Consider the following 20,297-nt stretch of genomic DNA (forward strand, 5'->3'; position numbering starts at 1 on the left):
ACCCCATCGGGAGCTCCGCTGTCATCACTGTCGCCCCCCCCCAGGTCCCCGCTGTCCCCTCCGCCCCGTCCGTGCCGCCCCACCGGGTCCTTCCCCTGCTCTTTGCCCCCCGTGGCCCCCCCGACCCCTCGGTCCCCCCCACCCCATCGGGGTCCCGATACCTCACGGGGGTCCCGCTGCCCCCGCCGTGCCCCCTGGAGATCCCCGCTGCCCCTCGGGGCATCCCTCCGGCCCCATAGCAGCCCCCGTTATCCCACGGGGACCCCGCTGTCCCCGCTGCCCCTCGAGGGTCGCTGTCACCCCCCGAGCCCCCTGCCACCGCCGGGAACCCCCGGCCCTTCTCATCCCACATCTCGCAGCGCAGGGGTGGGGGGGACCCCAGGGCCGTCCCCGTGGCACCCCCTCCGCGATCCCACCACGGTCCCGGGAGCGGGCACCCGGTAGCCTGGGGGGCGAGAAACCCCGGCAAAACGGCGGAACCACGGGGCCAGCCCGGAGAATAAGAAGAACGAGGAGGAAGAGGAGGAAGAGGAGGAGGAAGGGGGACGGTTCTCGGCACGGGGGGGGTCGCCGTCTCCCGTTTTTTTCTCCCGTCCCGTCCCGCCCCGTCGGGGCCCGGCCGTGCGCTCTGCCGGGCTCGATGCGGCGGCCGGCGGCTGCTCTGGCCTGGCCCGCTCGGGGCTCGGCTGCCGCTGCCTGCCGCCGCCTTCCTCCCCCCCCTTTCCTCCTCCTCCTCCTCCTCCGCCCCCCCCGTCCATGGCGGCCCCGGGGCGCCTCCGGTGCGCGGCCACGCGGCCGGCGGCTGCCGCAGGTGGGACGGGGCCGAACGGGACCAAACGGGGCCAAACGGGGCCAAACGGGGCTGAACGGGACCAAACGGGGCTGGATGGGACGGGGGGGACCGGGGGGGGACCGTGGGGGACCGGGCACAGCCGTCCCGGTACCGGCAGCCGCCACCGGGCTCGGTTACGGGGCGCAGAGCCCCGACGGTACCCGTTTGGGGTCGCTCCCCCTCTGCTAAAACCGGGAACCCCCCCCGGTGCTGCCGCTTCCCCGCTGCACCGGCACATCGGGGCTGCTCCCGGTGTTTTTGGGGGTATTTTTGGGGTGCCGGTACCCCCCTCCCCCCCCTACACGCACACCCCGGGGGCCGTCGCGGCTGTGCCGTGGGCCGTGCGGAGGGGTCGGTGGCTCACGGTGCCGGTGCCGGGTGACGCTCGCCGGGGCTGTTTGCGGTGAATAATCCCGTGCTGTCACTCCCCCGCCGCGCTCTGACTCCGTCGAGCTGCGGGGGCGGCGGCTGCTGCCGGTACCGGGGGGGTTGGGGGGGGAAAAAGGGTGCAAAGGGGGGTTCCCCGGGACGGGACGGGCTCGGTTCGGTTGCCGTCGGGTGGTCGGTACCGGGCGCGGGGGAGATTTGGGGGTGTAAAAGGTGCCCCCACCCCAAAAAATAATTAAATTGGTGAGTTAGGCTGGAAGCTGGGCACTAACGGGAGCTCGGACACGGCCCCGGGGGTGTCCCGGTGCCCCCCCCCCGGGATGCGGTGCCAGCCCCCGTTCCCTTCCCGCAGGTCGGGCGCGGCGGGCGGCGACGCAGGTCCCCGAGGAGCTGCTGGGTGACCCCGAGCTGCGGGAGGCGGCGGGGGCCCTGCCCGCCAACTACAACTTCGAGATCCCCAAAACCGTCTGGAGGATCCGGCAGGCGGGGGCCAAGAAGGGTGAGCGGGGACGGGATGGGATGGGATGGGATTGGATGGGATGGGATGGATGGGATGGGATGGGATGGGATGGGATGGACGGGATGGGATGGATGGAGAGGTTGGGACAGGATGGGTTGGGATGGGATGGGTCGAGATGGAACAGGACGGGATGGGATGGGATGGATGGGATGGGTTGGAACAGGACAGGATGGATGCAATGGGATGGGATGTAATAGGAAAGGACAGGACAGGAAGGATGGGATGGGGTGGAACAGGACAAGATGGATGGGATGGGGCAGGATGGAACAGGACAGGGCGGGATGGATGAGATGGGATGGATGGGATGGGTTGGAACAGAACAGGATGGATGGGATGGGACAGGACAGGATGGATGGGATGGGATAGATGGGATAGGACAGAACGGGATGGATGGCATGGGATGGAATGGGACAGGATAGATGGGATGGGATAGGATGGAACAGGACAGGATGGATAGGATGGGACAGGATGGATGGGATGGGACAGAATGGGATGGGATGGTTTGGGGCAGGACAGGATGGATGGGGTGAGATGGGATGGGATGGATGGGACGGGATGGCTTAGGTTGGGATGGATGGGACCAGGTTGGGATGGGACAGGATGGATGGGATGGGATGGAACAGAACAGAACAGGATGGGCTGGGATAGATTGGAGAAGACGGGACAGGACAGGACCCCCCCTGGGGACCCACGGTACTGGGGCAGCCCCTCGTGCTGGTGCTTGGCGGAGCCGCCCGTGCCCTGTGCCGGGTTAATTGACCTGTATGGCCGGGCTGTAATCGCATCGGACAGGACAGGTGGAGCTGTGCAGAGCTGTCAGCTCCACAGACGTGGCTGGGCCGCCGGCCAGCTCTGCGATGCTCTCCCCACGCCTCCCCGGCACGGCGCTGAGCCCCGGCCTCGTCCTCGCTCCCAAATCCCAGGGGGTGGCCGTGGCCCACGGTGGGTGGGGAGGCTCCGTGGTGGCCCCCGAAGGGGTGCGGGGGGTCCTCCCTCACCCCGTGCCACCTTCATCCTTGCTTTTTTCAAGCACCACGTCCTCTTGGAAGCCTCGCCAGCTGCCAAAAAGCTGCTGGGTGTGACGGGGGACGCCGTGTCCCCACGTCCCTCGTGGCACGGTGGCCGTCCCCACAGCTCTGGGTATAGGGCAGGGCTTCCCGGCCTCGTTGCCACAGCTCCCGCGGCTCCTGCTGCCGCGTTTTGCTGCTTGTTGGCACCTCCTAATTAAATGTAAATATGCGGTTGGGATTTAGTCCGCGGAGCTGGGAGCGGAGCCCATCAGCCAGCCAGCCATGCTGGGATTTTCAAAAGCCGCCTGTGCTGAGCCCAACCGGGGCCGCGTTGCTGGGGGAACGCGGGGTTGGTGCCAGCCCTGCCCGGCACGGGGCTGGGAGCCACCGTGTCACCCCCTTGTCCCCGTCCCTGTCCTCGCCGTGCCAGTGGGAAGCCGCCCAGCTCCCTCGCCGGTGAGGGTGAAGCTGTTGGAGGAGCTGGGAGCATCCTGGGGTGCAAGGAAGTAACGGGGGGGGCCCCTGTAGTGGGGTCATGCCCAGTTTTGGCACCCCAACAGCATCACCGTCCTGTGACCCTACTGATTTTGGACCTCCAGCACTGCTCCGTAAGGCTCTGCCCTCCAAAAGCTGGTGGTAGCGGGGTGGAGGCAGCCCTAAATGGTCCTGGGTGGGCTGGGGATACTGGGGGCACCAGCCTCAGACTGGCAGAGCCCCCCCAGAGCTTTCCCAGTGCCCCACGGGTTGGAACTGGGGTGAGATTAACCCGATTTGGGGAAGGGCTTTAAATAGCTCCGCGTTTGCCACCGGGTTTGGGCTCTGCAGCCTGGGGATCTCCATGGGCAAGGGATTTGCAGAGGCCGTTTGGGTAAATATCGCCGGGATATTAGCCGGCTCGGGAGGCGAAACGCCAAGGGGATTAATAGGGCCGGGCACCCAAGCGAGAGGCTGAGTTCCTGGCCGGCTCTGCACGAGGCAGAGGGATTGTTCGGAGCCGCGAGGAGAGAACAAAACGGGAAACATCGCCCGGCTATGAATAAACGCCTGCTACGCACAAAGCCGCCTGCGTCGCCGGCCACCCTCTCAAAACGGGGAGCGAGGCAGCGAGGGGAGGGGTGGGGAAGGGCCGCCAGGACGATCAAAGGTTTCGAAGAGCTTCGGTACAACGGGAGATGAAACGGATTCAGAGCCTTTAGCTGGAAAAGAGCCGACCAAAAGGGGGACGTGAGAAAGGGCTGCGGAGTTGTGAGGGATGCGGGGAGGCTGAATAGGGGATGATTATTCCCTCTTCCTTGCAGCGGGGCCGCACGTTTGCATGATGAGGAGAGGGTTTAAAATAAACAGAAGAAAAGCGCCTTTCCCCGCGCGGCACATAATTAAAACCTCGAGCTCGTTACCGCCGGGAAGCCAGGCGGACCAGAGGTGTCAGCGGGTTCAGAAAGGGACGAGATGCGAGCTCAGGGTGGGCATGGGGCCTCGGGGATCTGTGCCACGCCACCGCCCTTTTGCCCAATTTCTCTGGGTTTTGGGGGAGCCCACAGGGGTCAGATCCTGCCGGGGGCTGATCCCTGCTGGCGTTTCTTTTCCAGTGGCCCTGCAGATGCCCGAGGGGCTCCTGATGTTCGCCTGCACCATCGCAGACATCATCGAGCGGTAAGAGCCAGCTGCGCGCCCCGGGGAGGGCGCTGGGGCTTCCAAACTCTGCCGCAGCCTCCCGAATCTTTGGGGACAGGGACGGCACGGCCACGCCACCCTCCCAGCGCCCGCGGTCCCTTCTGGCTTCACACATCCCTGCTGTCTGCATGGGGAGCCTCGGGGTGGCCGTGACCTCTCCGGCACGAGCACAGCAGGGTGCCCTTGGTGCCCTTTTGGCGATGTCCCCTGGCTGTGGGTGGCAGAGACCTGTCCCTGTCCCCCAGGATCTCAGCTCCCCGCGGTGCTGGTGCAGAGGTGACAGCCTGGAGGCCGTGTCCCCGCAGGAGGGGACCTCCTGATTTTTTTTTTTTTTTCCCTGGGTGGAAGCAGGAGGTGAGAATAAAGGCGGTCTGATGCGCTCGGCGTTGTGGGTTCAGGAACTGAGCAGAAATCAGCCAAAATCTTGTCACCTGCCTTGTCCCACCCATCACCCCGCTGTGGCTGTCACAGGCCACGTGTCCCGGCTTTGGCTTTGTCACGGGACGTGTCCCAGCTTTGTCACCGCGTCCCCGGGGGGGGGATGGAGAGCTGCCACAGCCCCACGTTACGGCTGGAGCGGTGGGAGGGTGGGAGCGGGCAGGAGGCGAGCGTGGGGCGCAGGGGACGAGCGTGGGGCGCAGGGGACGGGTGCGGGGGACGGGAGGGACGTGGGATGCGGGGGGGTGGCTGCGGGGGGGACCGAAGGGACGCGGGGGGGCGGGCGGCACCGCGTGGGCCTGTCCCTTTAAGCGGCGCTGCCTCCTCTCCGGCTTTGGCACCCAGCCGCTTTCATGTCTCCGACTTCAAAGGCAGCGGATTAAGGGGCTCTTTCATCTGAATGAAACCTTAAGCCCCACTTCCCGGGGTGCAGCATCCCCAACGGCCTCCTCCTCCTCCTCCTCCTCGCCGCCTTCCCTGCTCGGGGTGCTCGGATCCTGCCCTTGCCTCTGCCCTGAGGCACCCGGGGATGTCCCAGCGCCCCGTCCCCGTGCTGGGGACAGCGGGTGACAGCGTCGTGCCGGAGGGTGCAGGGTTGGGGGCAAGCCCAGCCCCGTCCCCATGTCCCCACGCTCTTGGGACGGGGTTAAATTGCTGGGGTGAGGCGGGTGGCCTCGTTAGAGCCTGCCTGCTCCTGCTGTTGCTATTCATCACGGGCATTAATGTGGAATCACGGCCGCTGCGCCCGGTGGCCCCGCGCGCCCAGGAGCGACGTGATGGGAATCGGCGAGGCTGGGGACAGCCGGCTCCGGGTGCTGCTGGCCCCAGGTGGCATCTAGCACAGCGTGGGGACAGCGGTGCCTGTCCCACAGCGCTGCTGCCCAGCCGGAGCCGTGCCTGGATGCTGCTCCCCCAAATATTTCTCCCTGCTGCTGGAGCTGCTTTTGGCACAATGCGCAAATATTCGGGGAGGGATGAGAGCAAGGGTGTAGCCTGGCTCTGCCGGAGCATGGGTGTCTCAGGCAGGCACCCTATGGGTCCGTCCTCTCCCTTTTGAGGAGGATGCTGGGGATAAGGGCAGGGGGCTGGGGGTTGGGGTCCCCACTCCGTGCCCACCCCGCACACCCCAGCACCGGTGCGCGTGGCTGAAGCCAGAGCATCACGGAAAGGCGTCGGGTGCTTGGCGTGGAGCCTTTGAAATAGACACTGACAGCATCGAGCGGCGTGAGGGCCCGTTAATTAGCGTTAATAGGGTTGGCGTTACCTCCGAGTGGGATTGGGGGGGAGGGGGGCAGGGGGGCGGGGGTCTCGCTGCCGCCCGTGGGCTGCCGGAGCCGCATCACGACGCTCCGGCGGCGACGTCCAAATTGGCTCCGTTTCTGGCAGCTGATGCAATTCGGCGGAGGGGAGCTCGTGCCAAAGGGGGGGACACACACACGTGGGGGGCGGCAGGAGGGGGAGATGCGCGTGGGGAGAGCCTGGGCAGCAGCTGGGGAGTTGGGGGCAGCCCCCAGCCCATCGTGCCGGGGAGGTGGCAGCGGTGCGCCCTGCGCCGAGGGCTTAGGATTGATGCGGGGGGGGGGTCTGCTGGAGCAGACCCCTTATTTCCACCACCCCCCCGCCCTGCCGGGGCTGGAGCAGGCGGATCAGCTGGGCTCTCAGCTGGGCTTTTGATTCCTTGTTAATAAAGTCGGCTGTCAGGTTCCGCAGCTGCTAATCCCTCTGTCTCCCCGCCCGGCAGCAGGGCGAGCAGCTCCTGCTAATCAGGGGCGGTGCGGGGCCGGGCGAGCGCTCTTGGCACGGTTCTGCCCCCCCCCCAGTCCCAAACCCTGGGGCCTTATCCTGGTCGGGGTGCCCGGAGCAGCCGGCAGCGCTGGCACGGCTTGAAAGGCCCCGCTGCAGCCGGCGGCAGAGATAGCGAGGACAGAGGAGCCCCTGGGTGCTGCACGTGCTGTCCCCTCCTGATGGGTGCCAGCACGGGGGCACCGGGTGCCCCGGCCAGGCGGCTCCGTGACGCGGCACCGAGCAAGGTGACAAAGCTGGTGGCATCGCCAGAAAGCCCCAAAAGGAGCCTCCGGGGGTGTCAGCGCGGCGCAGGATCCGGCCTCGGCCGCCGTCTCGTTGCCCTCTCCTCTCCCTTCGTCCTTTCGGCAGGAGCCGCGGTGCGCAGGGGGGTTTAATCACCCTCATTAAGTGCACAGTGGCATCATTAGGGAGAATGAAGTTCGCACTTGAGTGGAGACGTTTAAAGCCTGGCCCAGGCTGTAGGGAGGATGGGGCAGGGGCTGTGCAGGGGGCTGCCACCTCCTCGGGGCCGGGCTGTGCCGGTGTCACCCCGCTGTGGTGCCTGTCCCGTGTCCCCAAGTCCCCAGGGAGCTGGCACAGAGGGGTGGCCCCATGGCACGGCCACGGGGAAGCTGCCACAGTGGGGACAGGCACCAACGGGGTGCAGGAAACCACGGTGGCCTTGCCACCACCCTGCTCGGGGACCTTGCTTTGGGTTGTTTGGGGTTTTCCCAGCCTCCAGGCCACCAAAACACGAAGCTGGGGTGCTCCTCGGGACGCAGGCTCCCTGGTAGGGCAGGGACCAGCCACGTCCCTATGTGGGATGGGACCAAGAGGGGGACCTGGCCATTGGGGACCCCGGGGACACGCACACCTCGCCGACCTGACCCACTTTGGGCGCTCGGCGGGGCCGCGCGCGGGCGGGCGGTAATTGCCCAGCTGCAGCGGTGCTCTTCCAGAGCCGTTTGCAGTAAAATTGCAAACTCATTATTTTAATTATGCGCAGCCTTCCCGCGCTAATGAAGTTGGGAGCCCGGTAATGTGGCTCGGTGATGGGCTTCTCTGCTAATTAAACGCATCGTTCAGGGCCGGGGCTGCGCTCCGTGCCCCGGGACGGCTGGGATGGGAGCCCACATCCCCATCCCCTGCGGGACACGGGCACCCATGGGTGCTGCAGCGTCTCTATCAGCCCCGAAATGCCAGGACGGGGGGCTCCCAGCCTGGTCCTCTCGGTTTCTTTTCCACCCAGGGCTGCTGGAGCGTGGCTGGGCAAGATGGATGTGCTGTGGCCGGGTCCCCTCCCAGATTGATGGGCTGCGGGTCAGCGCGGCATCGCTCACGAGGTGCCAGGGTCCCCGCGCTGCCTCCGGCAGCAAACACCCTCATTTATCTGCCGGGGGGCTGGGAACCATCAGGGGATGCTGGGGACCGCCTGCCCCATGCTGGGGGCTGCTGGCCCTGGAGGCAGGAAAGTTTTTGCTGGTAAAATGAGGCGGGATGAAGCCGAAGCTGGTGGTGGAGGGGACGGGGTCCCCACGCTTGTCCCTGGGTTGTTGTCACCTCTGTCCTGTGCTGGCTGTGGGAGAGCAGGGTCGGGGGGCCGGGTGTGCTCCCGTTGCCAGGAGCCGGGACCCAGCCTCGGGCACGCATCCTGCCAGTGCTGAGCGTGGCACTTTATAAATGGGATTTCGGGCGCCATCTGTTTAAAGGAGGAGATAATGAATTAGGGGAGAGGAGAAAAATGCTAAGGCTGGGCTGTTTTTCAGAATGAACGGGGGTTTGCGGGACGGAAAAGATGAATAACCTCCCCTAGTCTTCAATATTCATGAGCTCCCAGCTGGAGCCAGCGGCTCGCTGCTGGCTGGGGACAGCCCCTGTCACCGCGTCCTGACACGCCACCGGGACCCCGCCAGGGACCCCACGAGGCACCCACGAGGACTCCACCACAACCGCCCGGGTCCGGGGCCGGTGGGCGAGCGGCTTGCCGGCCCCCGTGGCAGGCAGGTGGCTGTTAATTGCCGTTCCCTTCCTCTGTAGTTTGATGAAAGGCTCCGGCGACACCGAACTGATTAAAACATCAAGGGGAGGCCCCCGCGCTCGCCTTTGATTCGTCTCCGGAGATCGCAGCCGCTCCGCTCCAGCCCAGCCGGCGCGGGTCACCCCGGCACGTGCTGTCCCCGTGCACCCTCCCCCGGCACCCCGGGGCTCCCTGCACCCTTCCCACCTCCCCAGCGTCATCCTGCGGCGTCCTGGGTCCGTCCCACGTCCCTATCCGAGCTCCTGGAGCAGGACAGCTCCCTGCGTCGCGTGGGGCTCAGCCCCCTCCCCGAGGAGCTGCGTGCCGAGCCCAGCGCACCGGGCAGGGGCACCGGGCGCCTCCGCCAGGCTCTGCCCCCCCCCCTTCCCCTCCCTCCGCTGTTGCTATTTCACTTTCTCGCTCTTCACCCCCAGGGACTTTCTCTGGGGTTCGGGCCAATTTGCATACATTTTAATCTATAAAAAATTAAGCGGCGCTGGCTGCCGCTCTGAGTCAGACCTCCCCGTCCTGAATCTTAAGGAGCTGAATAATTTTCCACTTTTGCTGAGATGTGTGGAGTCTGATTCACGTACGTCTCATCACCTCTCATTAGAGAAGGGGGCTGGGGGCTCGGGGGGGGGGATGGGATGGGGTGGGGTGGGGTGGGGTGGGGTGGGGGAGAGCTTTCTCGATGCTTCGCCGGCAGCCCCCAGCCCCGTGGCACCGCCGTAGGGGCAGCGCAGCCGTCGTCCTCCCAGCCGTTTTGGGAGGGATTTCGGGTGCTGACGGGCTCGGGTCCATCCTCCCGCTGTCCCCAGCCCCCGGGGTGCTGGAGGGAGTGCTGGTGGTGCCCGATTCCTGCAGGATTTGAGGGGTGACAGCGGCTCCGTCCCCTCGGCGGGGTTGCTCTGGCTGCCCTGTCCCCCTCCCCGGGGGGCTGACGAGGGGCCGGAGCTGTTAATATCCAGCACGCTGCGCCATTTCCCCACCTTCTGCCATCTGCCCAGCTCTGCCCACCATTTCTATTCTTGCCGCCGACGTAACGCTCCCTGCCTGGCGCTCGGGGAGGAGCGCGCGCGGGACCCTGGCCCCCAGCCAGCACCGACAGGGGGGTGACGCTGCGCCGGGACCCCCACCTCTGCCGGCCCCGAGCCCCTGTTGGCACCGGGGTCGCCCTCGTAGGAAGCCACCGAGCAGGAGCAGGGGGTGCCCAGGACCGAGCTAGAGCCCGGCCGTCGGTGTAAATAAGGAATTAGCATCGGGTTTAAGCGGCCCCTCCAGGCGCGGGGCTTTGTCACTGCGATACCTGCTTTCATAATTAAACCACCGCGGCGGCTCCCCGGGCACGCAGCCAAGCTAATAATCCCCCGAAACGGTGCCATAAACTACCCACGGAGGTGGCTCCTTTAAATCACGCGAGAGCCCCGGCCTTCTCTCTCGGCACGCGGGTGGCTGGGGCGGCGATGCCAGGCACGGGTGACGGGTGACAGTGCCAGCTCGCTCCCTGCCACCCCTCTCCAAGTGCCACCCAAGCACCAGCTGCTCCCCGAGCGCACCCGGCACCCGTCTTTTCCGAGCTGGCACCCACTGGGGATGCAGCCGGGCACGGGATGGGGTGATGGTGGCTCTGCCAGCCTGCTGCCACTTCATCCGTGGTGCTGGCACGGCTCGGGGTGCCGGGGTGGCTCCAAGCCCATCCCGGTGGCTCCGGTCCCTGGAGCGGTGACACTGCACCGCGCCGGGTCTCCCCCTGCTCCTTCCCCTCTTGCCGCATTAGGAAGCTGGCAGCGTCTTATTTGACGAGCGGATAATCCGCTGAATTGCAAACAGCTTTACCCAATTGAAGAGGCGGATTACCGCTCTCCAGTTTAATCATGTTGACATCTCGGAGAGTAGCCAGCGCTCGTCCTCGGCGGAGCACGGCGAGGGGCTCCGCGGCAGTGCGGGGACCCCCGGGTGCTGCCACGTGGCACCGCGGGGACCGAGCCGGGCTGGGGACGGGGACCCTGGCACGGGGAGGGGAGGACGTGGGCCGTGTCGGTGCCCTCGGGGTGCCACCCTCACCGCTGTGCCTCCCCGCAGGTTCACGGAGGCGGAGGCGGTGGTGATGGGGGACGTGACCTACGGCGCCTGCTGCGTGGACGACTACACGGCGCGGGCCCTGGGCGCTGACTTCTTGGTGCACTACGGCCACAGCTGCCTCAGTAGGTGACGTTTGGCCCCGGGGAGCGCGGTGGCTGTGCCCGCTCGTGGTCGAGGCAGTGGGGACAGCGAGGCTGTGCCACCACCGGTGGCATTGCGCCTGGGTGAAAGCGCATGGCCACACCGAGCTGGTGCCCAGCCATGCTCAACGCCAGGCTTGGAGAGTCAGCCTGGGGCTCTGACCCCTCTCCAAAGGGATTTCTGTCCTCCAGCTCCTCTGTCTGTGTTGGCCGGGGCCGGGCAGGCTGGGTCTGTGCCCGCAGGCAGGATTTTGGGAGCGGCACAGCGTGCGCAGCCACTTCCCTCCCGCTGTGCCGCAGCGCCCGGCTCCGTCCTGCTTGGCTGCAGCGGTGCCCAAATCACAGCCCAGTGCCCCGGGCTCAACCAGGAGCCACAAATGGGGCCGGGGCTGGGAAAAGGGCAGGGAAGGGGCCGGGGAAGGGGCCAGCAAAGGCGGCTTCGCGGGTGCAGCGCTGGCTGGAAGGGGAAGGGAGGAGGAGGAGGCTGCGTGCTCCCCAGGCGGACGGTACTCTGGATCCAGTTGCCATGGAAACTGCGCTGCTGTCCCAGATGCTGCTAACTTTGAAGTCCACCCAGGATGGAATCAGCCCAAAAATAACAATAAGACGCTCCGGGTTTTAAGGTGGATCGGCGGAATTGCCGTGCCGAGCGTCGGGCTGGGCTCCGCCGCCGCGCTGCCGGCACCTCGCGGCCCTCCAAGAGCAGGCAGGGGAAGGGAGAGGTTTTATGGGGCTGTTTAAAGGGTTTGAAGGATGGCTCCGGGCTCCCTGTGAAATACTGACTGCCCGGTTGAGAACTGTGGCCCGAAAGCCACGTCGGTGATAAATATCAGCACTGGGTGCTTTAGCACCACTGTAACGGGGAATTTAAAGGGTCCAATTTGCAGCCTGCTGTCAGTGAATTAACCACGCTGAGGGGCCCCTGTCGGGCTGCCCACGATGCTCTCGGTGCAGCCATCCCCGAGGGAGCCCCGCGGGTCTTCGTGGGGCCACATCCCGGTGGCACGGAGCCGCCTTCCCCGTCCCCCCCGGGCCCCCGCAGGAGGGAGTAATTTGCACTTAATTGTGATCAGGTGAAGAGCACCCAAATGGGAAGTGAGCGCGGAGCTGCGGATCGATGCGGACTCTGTGTACTTTAATTATTCACTTAATCGCGGTGACACAGGCTTCTTAGCACCGGGGGTAATTAGATTTGTGCTCATTGATCCCCCCGGGCTGCCGTTATCCGGAGAGAAACGAGCTGGGTGCTCCCCCCCAGCTCAGGGTGCCAGCGGCGCAGGGGGCTGGGGAGCCCACCCAGCCCCTCCTCACCCTCCCCTTTTCCATCTTTTCCATCTTTTCCATCTTTCCCATCTTTTCCCAGTTCCCATCGACGCCACGCAGGGCCTGAAGATGCTCTACGTCTTCGTGGACATCAAGATCGACACGTCCCATTTCCTCGAGACCCTTCGCTTCAACTTCCCCCCGGGCGCCTCCCTGGCCCTCGTCAGCACCATCCAGTTCGTGTCGGCCGTGCAGGTGAGCCGCGGCCGGCTCCGAGCGGCCTCCGCAGCCCGGATCGAGTACTTTATAATAACTCTGATCAATGTTTCATGGCGGCACCCCCCTCCCCGGCTCCCCCGGGAGCTGCTCTGTAAATGTCAGGGCAGGCGGCGGAGCGCTTGGCATTTTGATGCAGTGCCGGCAGCGGCGGGGGAAGCTCCGGCAGCTCCGGCTGCCTGCTCCTCGGCTGGGCTGGGCAGCCGGAGATGAATGAGCCTCTTGAGCCACGTCTATCCAAACACGGGGCCGTTGAAGCGTTAAGCTTTTTCCCTCGGCTTCTAATTGATATGTTGGCTGAGCCCCTCCGAGCAGCTCCGCTCCGCGGGGCCGATGCCCTCTCGGAGCTGACCGGCTCCTCTCCGCCGCGGCCGTGTGCCCAAGCCCTTGGGGCTGGCACGTTGGGGTTGGGGTGCCCCGAGGGTCCCCGGAAACATGGGGACCACCAGCTTCGGGCACACTCGGTGTGAATTTGGGGTCCGTCACCCGGCTGGTCCCCGCTCGCTGACCCCGTGTCTCCGCAGGCGGCCGCGCAGGAGCTGCGCCCGCAGTACCGGGTGTGCGTGCCCCAGTGCAAGCCGCTGTCCCCTGGAGAGATCCTGGGCTGCACCTCGCCCCGGCTGCCACAGGACACGGATGCCATCGTGTGAGTACCCGGGGTCCCCAAGTGACGGGGTCCCCATCACTGATGGTCCCCAAGGACCCCGCAGCACTCGCAGCGGGGCACAGCTCCAGGAACCGCGCACAGCACCCCCGTCCCCAATCCCATCCCCATCCCCACACCTTCCCCAAAGCCAGGGGTGCATTCCTCAGGCTCGGTATTTTTGGGGAGAGCTTGGCCGGGGGTGGTTCTCATGGGCTGGGCTTGGCCCCTCCGGCTCTCCCAGCGCTGCTCCGAGCGGCGTCTGCTCGCAGCGCGGCCGAAATAATTGAGTCGTATATCAGAATAGATAATAGATGGAAGGGCGGGCGGATAATTGGAAAAGACAAATGGCCGGGGCCCAACATCACGGCAACATTAATTTTATTTAAGGACAGCAAATTAGAGGGAGCACTTCGCTTCCTATCACCTAATTATTTTAGGTAATGGAAATGCTTAATGTACTGTGAATACCGCGCGCCGCGGAATAAATAAATACGAGGACCCCACCCTTGGGGGGAGCCCGGCTGCGGGGGGCGAGCCCCATCTCACCCAGCGGCTGCAGGGCTCCGGCTTCGCCCCGTGCGGGGACCTGGGGGCCAGGCAGGGCCTTGCTGCTGTCCCCAAGGTCACCACGAGCGGGCTGGGACACGGGGCTGGCATCGCACGGGGTCCGTCCTGCTGTGGTGGAGCCGCGCCGCGGTGCCTGCTGCTCACCCAGGTGCCGGTGGCCGGCGTACCTGCGTCCTCCCCGCGTTTATTATTTTCTTCTTCAGCCCGTCTCTGGGGCTAACTTTTGCAGACAAATTAGCTTTGATCTTCCAAAATGTCATTCTCCAATTAAGGGCGAAATCTAGTCAAGTTTTACGTCTGAATTCATTTTCCGAGCCCTCACTCCATTAGGGCAGCTGAATGAAAGGCTTTGAAATGTAATTGCTGACTTGAAATCCGATTAGAAATGGAAGCAGCAATGTCTGTAACCAGCCGGGGAGACGGAGCAGCTCCCGGGCTCTGCTTCTGCCGCTCTGTGGGTGCCCCTTTTCGCCCCGTAAGCGGCCGTCCCTGCCCGCCCAGCACCCCCACACCCCACGGGGCTGGGGAATCGGTGGCCCGGTGCTGCCGTCTCCCACCTCCTGCAGCTCTCCCTCCTCTCCTGCAGGTATTTGGGTGACGGCCGCTTCCACCTGGAGTCCGTCATGATCGCCAACCCGGGGATAGCTGCGTACAGGTAGGGGCACCCGTGGGGACCCCCTGATCCCCCCAGCACCCACGGGTGGGCGAGGGGTGGGTGCTGTCCCCACCGCCCGCCCCGGAGAGGTCCCCGTGGGGCAGAGGAGGTGACGGGCAGAGGGGAGGCACGCTGGGTGAGATGAACGCCAGCCATTTACTCGGGCTGAATATAAACATTTTGACAAGTACCTGTGAAAGCTCTTTGAGGTGCAGCCATTAAACTCCCCGGCTGCTGCAGGCAGAGGCCATAAAGCGTGATGATGAGGCTGCTGAAAGCAGATGAAATATCAAGAGCGAAAGGCTGGGCCCATTTGGTGGAATCTGAATTTCTTAGTAGGTCGTTTGTTACTGACGGGAGGCGCGCGTCAGGTTTATGGCGCTGGGGAAGCTGCCGAACCCCGAGTGGGATTTTGATTAAAATTCTCCTCGTCAAACAAAGCAACAAATCAAAGATATCTTCATAATTGATGAGCCAGGTTTTGGGGGAAAGGGGGAGCAGAGCCCGGACCGGGCGCTGGGGGCTGCGACGGGAGCGTGGTCCCAACCCCGTTGTGCCCCAGCGCCGCGCCCCGATGAACCATCCGGGCCCTGCGTGGCTTCGGGAGCTAATTAGCGCTAATTAGGAGGGGCAGCCGGGCTGCACATCAGCCCGTCCAGTCGGGGCTGAGCGCGGGTGTGCTCCGCAGGTACGATCCCTACAGCAAGGTCTTCTCGCAGGAGCACTACGGCCACGAGCGCATGCGCAGCGCCCGGCAGGACGCCATCCGCGCCGCCGCCCGCGCCCGCTGCTGGGGGCTCATCCTGGGCACCCTGGGGCGCCAGGGCTCCCCCCGCATCCTGCAGGTACCCACGGGGTCCCCTCCTTGCTGCTCCAGCACCCTGGGGACACACGGGCACGGTCGGGGCAGGGGAAGGGCCACCTCGACCTCCCTCGCTGCCATCGATCCGCCCCGAAGCAGGGCAATTAGCGGCAGACGAGGGAGGTTGACCGAGGGCTCGTTAACCGTGCCCCTCGCCGGGGGGAGCCGGCCGGCCGCGGAGACCCCCCTGGAGGAGCGGCTGGGCAATTAATTCCCTGCTTTGCTGTTAATTGGATGAACTCCTGAGCGGCTTCGCTTGGCCGGGCCAGGAGAGCAAAAAATCAAAATGTTGAAGCTGGGGCAGGGGGGTCGGGGAGGGCAAAGTGCCCACAATGGGCAGGGGGCACGGGTAATGGGGTGGGGGGGGTACGGGGGGCATCGCATCCACCCACAGCCTCCAGCCTTGCAGCAGGCGGGCGTCCCAGGGCCGGCGGCCACTAACGAGAACAGATTGTTGTCATTGAGCGCTAATTACTTCATTAGGCTGAGGCACGCGCCGGGGAGAGCGAGAAGGAGCCGCGGCCCCGTCACACACAGCCGGGCCCCACGGGGCAGAGCTTTGGGGCTTGCCTGGTGCTTTCCTGACATGCTGTGGATTTGGGGTCGGACGAGGCCCTCCTGACCCTTTAAATCTCCCCCCCCGGTGCCTTTTTTTTCCCCCTCCTGCAGCACCTGGAGTCGCGTCTGCGCGCCCTGGGCCGCCCCTTCGTGCGGGTGCTGCTGTCCGAGATCTTCCCCAGCAAGCTGCAGCTCTTCCCCAGCGTGGACGCGTGAGTGCTGCCGGTCTCAAGGGGTGCCCCCAGCCCGGCCGTGCCCTTTTTGTTCCCATCTGGAAGCCCCAAAGCTGCCTCAGGAGCGTGGCACGGGGCTGAATTCAGCTCCTGGCCCTCGTTCACTGTCCCCAAGGGCTCCCCTTGGTGCCCCCAAACCCTGCGGCATCTCCTGGCCGTGGGGCAAGAGGATGGAGGGGGGCAGCTCCCGACGTGTCCCCGCCCCTCACGGGGTGCTGGGGCTTTTTCTTGGGTTATTTTCCCCCAAATGTCACGTTTTTTCCACCGTTTGCCGTGCAGGTGGGTGCAGATAGCCTGTCCCCGGCTCTCCATCGACTGGGGGGAAGCCTTCAGCAAGCCGCTGCTGACTCCATATGAGGTGAGCGACCCCCAGCCCATTTTGGGGGGGATCAGACACCCCCCAAACACCCCCCCTCACCACGCTCAGCCCCGTGTCCCCTCGCAGGCGGCGGTGGCGCTTGGGGACGTGGAGTGGCAGCCGACGTACCCCATGGACTTCTACGCCAGCCAGTCCTTGGGGCCGTGGACGGCGAACCACGGCACCCCGCAGCCCCCCGGCCGCAAACCCCAGGTGGGACCCCCACGGGTGGCGGTGGCGTCCCCCCCATGTCCCCTTATGGGATGGAGGGGACACCGTGTGCCGCAGGCGCCACCCGCTGGCTCCATCCCCTCCTCATCTCATTTCTCTCCCCCAGGTGAAGCCCCCCACGCCCCTCACCCCCACGGACGGCGCTGAGGGGACGCAGGACCCCAATGGCCCCACTGATGCTTATGGGGACGTGGCGGGGGCACAGCCCCGCAGGGACTGAACGCCAGCAGGGCTGCACCGGCTCGTGAGGAGCATCCCCGGGGCCAACCCCGTGATGGACGGGGATGGAGCCGAGCGCGGCCCTCGCCCCCCCCGGGGTGTCTCCGTGCAGCCGCCGTCGGGGCCGCCCCCTCCATGCCCGCCCCCCCGCCGCCATTTTGTCTCCGCGGCCTCCCCCCGCTAGGGGGCGCCCGTGGGCGGGAGGAAGGTGGCGGTGGGAGGGAGGCAGCGGGGGCTCAGCCAATCAGCTGGCGGCTTTTCGGCGGGAAGCGCGGAGCGGCCGGAAGCTCGGCTCTCCTCTTCCGGCGGGCGGCCGGGCGCCATGTTGGAGGAGGAGCGGCCGCTGCGGCTGCTGGCGCTCCACGGCTACCGCCAGAGCGGGCGCCGCTTCCACCAGCGCACCGGGGCCCTGCGCAAAGCCCTGAGGGGCCGCGCCGAGCTCGTGGCCTTCGACGCCCCTCACCTGGTGCCGGGCGGCGGCGAGGAAGACAGCGGTGATGGCGGCGACCCCCCCCGAGGCTGGTGGTTCTCCAGGCCCGGCGCCTTTGAGGCGGCTGAGGCGGCTGAGGAGCCGGCGGGGCTGGACGAGGCGCTGAGGGCCGTGGAGGAGGCGCTGGCGGAGCTGGGGCCTTTCGACGGGCTGCTGGGCTTCAGCCAAGGCGCGGCGCTGGCCGCTATGGTGTGCGCCTTGAGGGCCCGGGGCGACCCCCGCTTCCCCGTGGCTTTCGCCGTGCTGGTGGCCGGCTTCGTCAGCCGCTCCCCGGCCCACGGCCACTTCTACCGGGAGCCCATCACCCTGCCCACGCTGCACGTGGTGGGGGAGGCCGACGCCGTCATCGCCGCCCCTCTCAGCATGGAGCTGGCGCGGAGCTTCGTGGAGCCCGTCGTCCTCACCCACCCCGGCGGCCACTTCGTCCCCGTGGGCGCGCCGCAGAAGAAAGCCTACCTGGACTTCTTGGGGCGCTTCCGTGCGGGGCAGGGGGAGGCTGAGCCATCAGGGGCTGGAGCTGTGTGATCACAGCGCCTGGGAATAAACGGGGCTGCAGCCGGGTGTATGCAGCTCGCTGTATTTCCCCACGCTCCATAGGGGTTAGAGGGGTCCTCGCCACCTCTCTGTGCTCGTATCGCAAAGGAGCACGGTGTCAGCTCGTCGTTACCCCCCTTTTGTCACTCTGTTGGCTATGGTGACGCGGAGGTTGAGGACACAAGGGGGCCTGGGTGTGTACCGGGGGCTCTCAGGGTTGGGAACGGCCGCTTCGAAACCCAGCCTCAGCTCAGCCAAAGGAATTGAGTGGCCGCAGTGCACGCGGCCCACGTGGCTTTATATTCCAACCGTTTGTGTGCTGAACATCCCGTGCAAAAGATATTAAAGCAGCTTTCAGGTGGGCTGGGTGTAGATAAAGCTCCTCTCTGGCAGCGCAGGGGCTGGTGAGCGTTTCCCTCGTCGGAATTAAAGTTCAGTGCTGGTTCAGCCGGTGTGAGCTGAGCGCTGTCCTGTCTTCTATGCAGAATGCCTCGAAGGAGGAAAAAAAAAATAACGCCATTGCTACGTTTCTGGCTTTGCTGTTTTCACACAGAAATCTGCTGTTACTGCTCTGTTTGTAGGCGTCCTGCTTGGCTCTCCTGAGCCCGCAGCCCAGCAGCGTTTCAGCAGCGTTGTGCCCGCAGCAGGGCCTCGCTGCCGGCTCCTTTCCTCCGTGGTGCCCCACAACCTGCTCGGTAAAGAGAGGCAGCTGATGAAACGGCTTCGTTTGCCCTCGGGGTTGCTGTTTTGGGGCTGTTTTCCCTTTTTTTTTGCAGAACGGCGGGGGCACGGCGGTGCTGGCTGGGGCAGGAGGGTCCCGCTCGGCTCCGTGGGCTCCTGGAGCTCCCCGGGGCTGGCTGTGGGGTGCGGATGAGGCGACAGAAGCTGTTCCAGTGCTCAGCCAGCTGCAAACAGCCCTGGGAACCGCCGCGGGTGAAAGCCAACCAAGCAGAAGCGAGCAGCTTGAACTCGTGTGGGGTTTGCCCTCTGGTTTGCTGCCACTTCATGTGCCACAGACAGCAGCAGGAGACCTGAAGGGCACAGGGGGGGCTCCGTGGCTGCCTCACAGAGCTCTGCAGAGGTGGTGCGAGGCTTTGGGGTGCCCCTCACCCCACATCCACCTCCTCAGGGCCTGTTTAGGGCAGGATTTCGCAGCTTTTGCCCCGCAGGGACTGAAGGAGCGGGCAAACAGCTGCAGGGAGAGGCAGCTCTCTCCCTGCTGCCCTCCCAACCCTTTCCTGAGCGATCGAAGCAGCGGGGCCTTCATCCCCCGGCCCTAATGTGCCCGGCCAGCCCCGCCGGGAGCTGCTTTAATTAGTGCAGAGCTCTCCGGGGCGGCACGGTGCGGAGGAGGAGGCGCTGCAGCGGTTGCTGCCCGCACTGCGGCCCCGCAGCCGCTCGCCCTGCGCCTCCCCCGAGGAGGCAGCGCTGCAATTTGGGGCCGTTTGGGGCCGGGGAAGGACCCGAGGGTGCGCGGCGAGCGGGCGGAAAGGGGCCCGTGGCTTTCGGGCAGCTCCCGCTGGGACGTTGAGGTGGGCTCGGAGGGATGGGGGAGGCTTTTTTTGGGGGGGGCTGCAGCGCCGGCCCCCTGCTCCCAGGGCTTGACAAACGTCGTTGTTTCAGGTGTCCTCTGCCGGAGCTCGGAGAAAAAAAATAACCCCGGGTAGAGCCGAGGTGTGTGCGAGAGGTGAGGGAGGGCAGCGGCTCCGTGCGGGGTGGGGGCCGCTTTTTCTCCTTGCAGCTCAGCCCCCTCCACGCACCTTAGTGTCCTGCTGCGGTTCCTGGGCCCTGCAGGGAAGGAAACAAAGGGCAAGCTGATGATTTTTTCCCCAAAAAAACGCGTTTGGGGCACGAGGGGCCTCTGGGGTCTCAGCAGGGGGACATTTCCCCCCCTGATGTCCCTTTGAGCATCTCTCGGGTCCCCCCGGTGCCACCGCAGCGCCGTCACCCCCCGGGCGAGCTCCCCACGGCTCCCCCCAAGGACCCCATTACCCAAACGGGACACGGGGGGGGTTGGGAAGATCCCCCCCAGCCCAGTCCCTCCCCGCCTCACCCGCAGAAGCTTCCAGTTGTGGCTGAGTCACTGCTGCTGCAGCTCCTTCCCCGCTTGTTTTCGGTGGAAGTTTTCCATGGAAACCCACGCCGGGCCGGGAGAAACGCGGCTGAATCACAGCCAGCCCTCCGCCAAGGGGGTGGGGGGGGGGACAGCGGCCACCACGCTGCCTTTTTGGGGTCAGCGCCCCCCCCCTGTGTGACCCCACACCCAGCCGGGAGCAGGTCACGGCACGGCCGTCAACCCTAAAGCTGTTTTTTTTTTTTTTTTAGGGCCGCGCGCTCTCCGCGGAGAAATCCCGGCCCTCAAGGATCCCACCTGCAGCGCGGAGGCAGCAAAATCCCAAATCCTCGGCCGTGGGCTCCTTGGGGTCGGCCTTACCCCGTGCGGGCCGTGCCCCCGGCCGCTGTAGGGTGGGATTTCTGTGGGGTGCACGGCGCCGTCCCGATGTAGGGACAGCTCGGGGC

The 20,297-nt window shown here is 65.8% G+C and overlaps 2 protein-coding genes across 2 annotated transcripts; both read left to right on the top strand.

Moving 5' to 3' along the window:
• The first annotated feature begins 454 nt into the window (after positions 1–454).
• DPH1 (diphthamide biosynthesis 1) lies at positions 455–16,776 on the top strand. The gene is made up of 12 exons (XM_084493192.1): positions 455–811; positions 1,572–1,718; positions 4,339–4,402; positions 10,746–10,867; positions 12,249–12,403; positions 12,949–13,070; positions 14,224–14,292; positions 14,981–15,137; positions 15,824–15,924; positions 16,225–16,303; positions 16,391–16,516; positions 16,641–16,776. The coding sequence occupies exons 1-12, from the start codon at positions 757–759 to the stop codon at positions 16,752–16,754; spliced, it is 1,311 nt and encodes a 436-aa protein (XP_084349318.1). The 5' UTR covers positions 455–756; the 3' UTR covers positions 16,755–16,776.
• A 287-nt stretch (positions 16,777–17,063) lies between these two features.
• Positions 17,064–18,237, top strand: OVCA2 (OVCA2 serine hydrolase domain containing). The gene has a single exon (XM_084493193.1). It carries the CDS (start codon positions 17,076–17,078, stop codon positions 17,766–17,768), a length of 693 nt encoding a protein of 230 aa, XP_084349319.1. The 5' UTR covers positions 17,064–17,075; the 3' UTR covers positions 17,769–18,237.
• The last annotated feature ends 2,060 nt before the right edge of the window (positions 18,238–20,297 follow it).

Source organism: Aythya ferina (genome assembly GCF_964211825.1).
Source record: "Aythya ferina genome assembly, chromosome: 19".
Classification (NCBI taxonomy): Eukaryota; Metazoa; Chordata; class Aves; order Anseriformes; family Anatidae; genus Aythya; species Aythya ferina.

Coding starts and splice junctions, on each gene's coding strand:
- OVCA2 (XM_084493193.1), top strand. CDS start 17,076: ATGTTGGAGGAGGAGCGGCCGCTGCGGCTGCTGGCGCTCCACGGCTAC.
- DPH1 (XM_084493192.1), top strand. CDS start 757: ATGGCGGCCCCGGGGCGCCTCCGGTGCGCGGCCACGCGGCCGGCGGCT. Junction 812..1,571: donor GCGGCCGGCGGCTGCCGCAG/GTGGGACGGGGC, acceptor CCCTTCCCGCAG/GTCGGGCGCGGCGGGCGGCG. Junction 16,517..16,640: donor CCCCCGGCCGCAAACCCCAG/GTGGGACCCCCA, acceptor TCTCTCCCCCAG/GTGAAGCCCCCCACGCCCCT.